The sequence below is a fragment of the Empidonax traillii genome, unplaced genomic scaffold (genome assembly GCF_003031625.1).
Source record: "Empidonax traillii isolate 1590-97213 ecotype Southwest subspecies unplaced genomic scaffold, ASM303162v1 scaffold30:size3273891, whole genome shotgun sequence".
In the NCBI taxonomy this organism is placed as follows: domain Eukaryota; kingdom Metazoa; phylum Chordata; class Aves; order Passeriformes; family Tyrannidae; genus Empidonax; species Empidonax traillii.
Window position 1 is genome coordinate 2,868,758 of NW_020955223.1, and position 7,042 is coordinate 2,875,799.

The 7,042-nt window shown below is 39.6% G+C and overlaps 1 protein-coding gene across 2 annotated transcripts in view; it reads left to right on the top strand.

Moving 5' to 3' along the window:
- The first annotated feature begins 446 nt into the window (after positions 1-446).
- The window catches only part of PHF14 (PHD finger protein 14), a 158,776-nt gene continuing 152,180 nt past the window's right edge, over positions 447-7,042 (top strand). For both annotated transcript variants that reach the window (XM_027911068.1, XM_027911074.1), the window contains exons 1-2: positions 447-618; positions 1,081-1,191. In XM_027911068.1, the coding sequence (XP_027766869.1) occupies position 618; positions 1,081-1,191 (112 nt within the window). In that variant the 5' untranslated portion in view covers positions 447-617. The remainder of the gene's footprint in view (positions 619-1,080; positions 1,192-7,042) is intronic.

The following is a 7,042-nucleotide window of genomic DNA, read 5'->3' on the forward strand; positions in this document are numbered from 1 at the left end:
TGGAAAGGGACCTTGAAGATCGTGTATTCCAACCCCTCGCCGTGGGCAGGTACATCTTCAACTAGACCAGGTTGCTCAGAGCACTCCCCAATCTGCCCTTAAACACCTTTTCCCCATTTTTTTTTTCCCTTCCCAATGCACTGGGTCGCTCTTCTTCAAAAGCGCAAGAACGAGCTTGACAATACAAGAAAGACTAAGAGGAACTCAGCTCTCAGAGCGGGGGTTAAATGAGTACAGCTTTACAGCACTTTCTTTCCACGCGGGGGGAACGGAGTGGGTTTTTCAGTGAGATCCCATGCAGGCAGCCCCTGAGAATGAATGGCTTTGCTCTGAGCCCCTGTGAGGGGCGCTCCCCGCTCCCGGGACTGCCCGTGCCCCCCTCAGGAGCGATCCTGGCCCTGGAGGGGGCGGCGACGGGACCGGCCCCGCCGCGGCCCCTGCTCGGCTCAGCCGCGCCTCGCGCAGGCGCGGGGGCGGCGCGTGCGCGGCGGGGCGGGCGGGCGCGCGCGGGTGTGCATCCGGGTCGCCGCCGTGCCCATTGTCTGGGAAGGGGCCGGGGCTCGGCGGCCGCTCCCGAGGGCCCCGCCCGCCCGCCCGCAGCATCCCGCGCAGCCTTTAGTAAGTGACCCGCCGGACCTGCCCCGCCGAGCTGTCGCGCTGCCCGCGCAGCGTCCCCGCCCCCGGGCGAGCGGGCGCATCTCTCAGTCCCTCGGGCGTCCCGCGGTCCCGGCTGCGCGTCCCCCCTGCCTCGAGTCGCTGGCGGATCGCGCCGAGGCGCTTCCCCTGGGGATGCTGGTGGCTGCAGGGGCTTTTCGGCCACTGCAGTGCCCGCCCCGCGCTCCCGGGGCCACGGGCAGCCCGCGGTGCCGACGCCGTGCGGGTTCAGGCGCCTGCAGGGAGCACCCGCGCTCTGCCGGGCGGACCCTGCCCTGCCCCGCCCGTGCGAGCGGCGGTCCCCGCGATGCTCTCGGGACTACCCTGCCCGCCACCGCCGCGCTGCCGTTTGATTTAAATGCCCGTAGCGATGCTAAATTCTCACTTTGCCACGCTGTAACAACACTCTGTTTTTTTTCCCTGCAGTGGACCGCAGTTCGAAGAGGAGACAAGTGAAGCCTTTGGCAGCTTCACTGCTGGAAGCTTTAGATTATGATAGCTCTGATGACAGTGATTTTAAAGTTGGAGATGCTTCAGGTAAATATGCTTTCTCATCTCCTCGGCTCAGAATTATCTCATTTTTTTGTTTATGGTTGCTTATTAAATATTATACAGGAGACAGAATGCTTGTAGTGAACTGTTGGGACTTGGAGCCCTTTGCAGGGAGTGACATGATTGCATAACTGGAAGTCAGTAGTTCAACTGAGATAATTTTTTTCTCAACAGAAATCTCACGATTATCAAACAAGTTTTGGTAGAAGCATTTGAGTAGCTTTTGTGCAGACTGCCTTAGGTGTATTTATTGCTTTTTATTTCTTCAGTGTAGAGATTTTAAAAAAAATATTTACTGTATTTGTGTTGAAATAAGAAAGATCCAAAGCAATTTTCTTTTGAAGAAGTCTGGATAATAGTTGGTTGTAAGCTTAGGAACTTGCCTTTCCCTCAAGGTTAACTCCAGTGGGTGAGAACCTAAAGCAAAAGGATAATCTGTTCAGGCTTTTATTGTTTTTTTACAGTAGACAAACTTAAGGTGTCCATTCAGGTAGTTATGCATTTCATACTAGAAGGAACTTCTTGCTCCAGTGTTGTTGTTTTGTAGTCTTTTCTATATGTGCAGATTCCTGTATCTTTAGTGGACATTCACAGAAACTGAAAATAGACAAGATGTCAAAATAAAATTAATAAATTCAAGAATAGTTGGAGGGAAGGAAAAGAATGGGCAGGACCATGTTTGTCAGTAAACTGCATGTTGGATGTTCTGTGGCACATGCTGGGGGAAATGTGGGAGATACAGGATGTTTAAGATATAAGAGAAGCATTGTGACAGCTTATCAAGTAATTTCACTTTGTTATTTCTGCGCTGGGGATGCTGATGTATGTTTTCATGTGGTTTATAGAGCAACAGTATCCATTTAAAGACTTAGTTATTAACATTTGGCAAGGTCCTCTGTATTGGTGAACTTAAAAATGCTTAATAATAACTTATCCAGTGTCAGTTTTAAGATATGCCCTAATGCTCCTTGGTTTTGATTTGTTTGGGTTTGGTTTGCTTTTCCTGGTGTGGTTTTTGGGGGTGGGGGTTGTTTATGGGTTTTTTTCTGTCCTCTTTATCCCCCAAGCTTAGACATATTTTCCTTGGTTGTTCTAGTAGAAGTAGGCTTCAATGGTTTGAGAGAGTAAAACTGATGTAATCTTACCAACATCATGCTAAGACTTTTGGGGGCTTGTTTCATTTACTCTCTTAATTTTGTTTTGGGGATTTTTGATCCTTCCTTTTGAGTAAGTAAAAGTACAATTTACCATAAAAGGAAATGATTTTTAATTACCAGAGAAAATCTCCCTGTTCTGGAACAGCAGCGTAGACAGGATTTAAGGGAAAAGAATTGGAAAGGGAGTATGAGTGATTAACACATAATTCAGAAGAGTGTATTAATTGATCAAAAGACAGTCGTTAGTTAAAAATAATGAATACAGCTTCCTGACTCAATAATATGTTAATGCAGAAGATTCGTTTGTAATTGATATCCTTTTTGACTTTTAGGATATTGTATGTATGCTTGGGGGGCAGGTCAGTATCTTTAGAGTCAATCTCAGTTTCATTCTGAGGAAGTTGAATGGATTTTTCCTGAAAAGCACAACACTGAATTGAAACAAGTGTATGAGAAAAAACTCAAGTTCTACTTAAAAAATGTTTTTCTAATTGCTGTTCTGTGTTCATATATCTAATATAGTGTTGTTTTAGCATTTTTAGCATTGTTTAGCATTTCTATATCTATTATTTGTAGGAGAAATTAATGTTCTGTTTAGTAAAATCTAAAATTTAGTGAAAACACTGAAATAGCAAGAGATTTTGATATTTTATACTATATTCAAAGATTTTTCATTGTGAAATAAAAAAGTTATACAGGTTTAGAGAAGCTGGGAAATTGAAAGTTAATACAAATAACTTCATAAGTGGAAAGAAAAAGAAAATATTTCTGATGTAATACAAGTCAAATGAACAGTTGCAGGATAGAACATCTGTGCTGATTTAAAATAAAGCTGTTATAACATACTCTTAAATTTGGTTGTACCTAGGCCATTTAGATTCGAATGGAAGAAGTGATGAAATAAAGGAACTTTTTTATGTGCACACACACACATATGTATAAATAAAATGGATAATTTCAAAGTTATAAATATATATGTATAAAGAATTTGTGTGTATGCCCACAAACAACCCTACTAGATGAGTTCTGTGTTGTTGCTAATAAAAAACAGGTTTTACTTTTTGTCACTGTGAATTGAGCCTTCAAAGTCTAGTGTACATTTTTCTGATACACTCAGAGATGTTGCTCTCTTTCTTCTTTTAGTGACCAGAGAGGCCTCTCCATGTGCAGCCTGTTGCAAATCAGTATTTAGTATTTGTTTGAATTCAGAATGACATGATATGGTTTTTTTACGAAAGGAAATTAATGTGTCAGAAGGAAGAATCAGTTAGAATTGCTTTGAAAATGAGCATAAATTCTATTCATGCACTCAGAGAAGTCCTGTATGGTAGTTCCATAGCTCTACAATATATGTTTATTTCATTCACAAATGCTCATATAGGTGTTTAAAATAACAAACCAATTTTGAAAGTTAAAAGTCAAAGGATTATTTAAATACTGAATTAAAAGATTTCTGAAGTTGTTTTCTCCCTGATGATTGTGTTGTGTCCATATGTATGAGCTTTAGGATCTCCAGTGTATGTGCTAGTACATGATACTGTGCAAATCTGCGAGGACTGAACTCTGAACAGTTAAACTTTTACACATGTTCATTGTTCTGCCAAATTTCTGGGAATGTGCAATGCAGTAAGTATTTGAAAAGTTGTTATTAAGTACTTCTAGGAAGGAATTGGCATTTCTGAATTTTTGTATTTTGAGTCCTGGTGCCTTGGTAAATTTATTTCATTACAGAAAACATTTGAAATCACCTAATCTCCATTTCCAGCAAAAAATCCGTAGGAGATGTGGCCTTTACTTACAGTGTAGTTAATTTCTTTTCTTTCGGATTTAGGTCACACCAACAGTCAGTTACTGCCATTTCTGCTTCAAAGATCTCAACATTCTGACATCTCTTTAGGGAAACTGATTTTAAAACGGTTATATTTTTTGTAAATTTACTTAAATAGTTTTCAGGCCTTCAGGCATTTCATTATGTTAATATTGGGTGAAGCGATTTTTAACGGTTTCTCTGTTTCTAGTAGTAATGCCATATTCTAAAGTACTGTATTCTTCTGGTTTTTGTAAACATCCCAAAAAATTTGTTCCTTAAGAAAGAATGTCATATGTAATCTTCATGTGGGAACAATCAGAAAACCTGTCCCTTAGAAGTTGGAAAGTACAAATATGTGAGTTGAAATGATGGCACTGTAATATACTCAACTGAAGGTTTTTTTTAAGTTTTACTGTTAATTTAATCAGAGCCTTTGGGCGTTTTTTTGTTGATATTTTTTTTTCCTGCGAGGAGAGCAGCTGGAGGTATACTGATGACAGAAATCAGAGGATAGGTGTAGAGTAATTCCCAGCAGGACTCTAAAGCAAGGATTTACCACTTTTCGTCTCTCTTATTGGTGAACTTGTTTAGTTTTGTCAACACATATACTAAAATTGAAGTGATGCAGAGAAATGTAGTGTGGTCCCTAAACAATAATAATATGTGAATTTAAGGACTGGTTCTTTCTTGCAGCGTAGCTAAGAAGAGCATAGCTGAATGCTGCCTTTGAAGAACTGATCCTGCCACTACTACTGCTATAAGTCTTGTAGACTCAAATTTTTAGACACATTTATTATTTTCTTTTTTGGTGTTGAGTGTGGAGCCTGACTTGCATATATAATGTACCATTATTGTGGTTGAAGTCAGTAGGAACTCTGTTTAAAACATGTAATGATCTACATAAATGCATATATTAGGTATTCTGAAAAACCTGTGACTTGATCTAGAAATAAAAAGTTGCAAATATAATTATCTTTCTGTAATTTGGTTTCTGTTAGCACAATGGAGATTGCACTTTTGCTTTTCTGTACAGAATGTTGTAATATAAAGAAATGTTTGCAAAACATCAAAATAGTCTAGTGGTAAACAATACTGAAATCTTGATGAAGAAACTAATACATTTGTTTTTGAGACTAAACTTAAATGATATGCAACAGTAAAGTTGTAAGCTGTTTCAGTAGACATTGAAGGTAAAAGAAAATATGAGTTAATCATTAGTAAATTATCACATAATTACATATAAATGTGTACTTCCTCAGAGCTGAATTCACAAGGGCTTTTTCCAGTTGAGAAAATGGAAAATGCAAGCCTTATTTTCTCTTGGATTATCTTCCTCTCAAGTAAAATATTTATCTGTACGAATGTATACCACTTGAAATAAAACTCTGGAGTGACTGACAAGCATTTCCAACTTGCATTCTCTTTGGAAACACTGAGATTTCTGTTATTCCGTGTGCTTAGTGACAGCAGAGGAGAAATATAACAGAAATCTAGGCTTCATTCCAGTGTCTGTGCAGGGTGGATTTAGTGATGGAATGGCATTATTTTTCTTTGGTTTTGCCCTACTGTGACTTCTTGTGCCTTGTCTTTCCAGTCTGTCTGCCCCTTACAGACCCCTTGCTCATGGGCTCAGTGTTGTTCTGCTTGTTCGTTTAGTCTTGAACAAGATTTTTGTTGTCTCCTGCTTTACTTTCTTTTACATCTCCCCTTTTTTTGTGTGTGTGCCCATCTCTTGTGTATTCCCTGCCACACGGAGGAGATTCTTTTGTGTTTTAGTAACTCCAGCTTGGTGGGATGGTCTTTTTGTAGCCTGGCCTCCTCTGACAGTGTAGATATGCTTAGTGAAGATGGGACATTTCAAGTGTTTCAGGAGCGTGTACTTGTTAGAGTGCCTCAGAGCCTTTGTATTAGTTTGTTTCAAATACATGTTCAGCTGTCTATTGAGACATCACTTGCCCTGTACAAGATGGGAAACTCTTAGTTTTTTGGGGTTTTAAAATACATATTCTAGCTTATTATTCAGTTATTTGTTGGAATTCAATTTTATGCATTATTTAAGACTGCAGCTTTGCTGAGGAAACTCATGGGCTATGCAGTACTTTATCCCAAACAGATGTTAAAAATGGGGAAACTGGAAAATGTCAGGGAACTTCAAGAGGTAGGGCAACCGATTTCATCTGTGTTATAACACTGTCAGTAAGGCGCTTCCTAATGACTCAAGTCAAAATTGGCAATTGCGACTTAAATAGACATCTACTGAAATGCCATATGATATAATTACTGCTAGTGTAAAAGTGAGAAAACTGCTTACTAGATGACTTTCTTTTATGTTCTCCTCCCATTGTTTATTCTATTAAACTAAATACTTGTTTTATGAAACCTGTAATTGCGAATCAGTGGTCAAGTGTTATTTCCTGCTCTGCCCAGTCTGCAACTGCAGTTAATACAGATTACTTACTTCTTTTCAAAACATTATTTGAGAAACATCTTTCTCTCCATAGAGCAGTTGGATCTTAATCTTTGTTGGTTTGGTTTTGTGTTGTTTTGTTTTTAATCGTATTACTTTGGACAGTTCAATTTCTTTAACTGTCAGCATTACTGGTGTTGAATTGCCAGTAGTCTACCAGTGTTTAATCATCATAAGCAGCAAAATAACACAGAAAGCCAGGGGTGTATATCTAACTGGTGTTCAATTCTCTTTTTTGAACTTAGGTTGAAAGTGGGGTATTAAGGCCTTTTCAGTTCTTGCTTATATTTATATCTGTCTTATCATATCTGTGTCTTTAATCTAATAAATGAATGTCACAATTTTACCAAGTACACAACTCTGCCTTTGACAATTAAAAAATTCCTGTTTTCCATGCGTGAT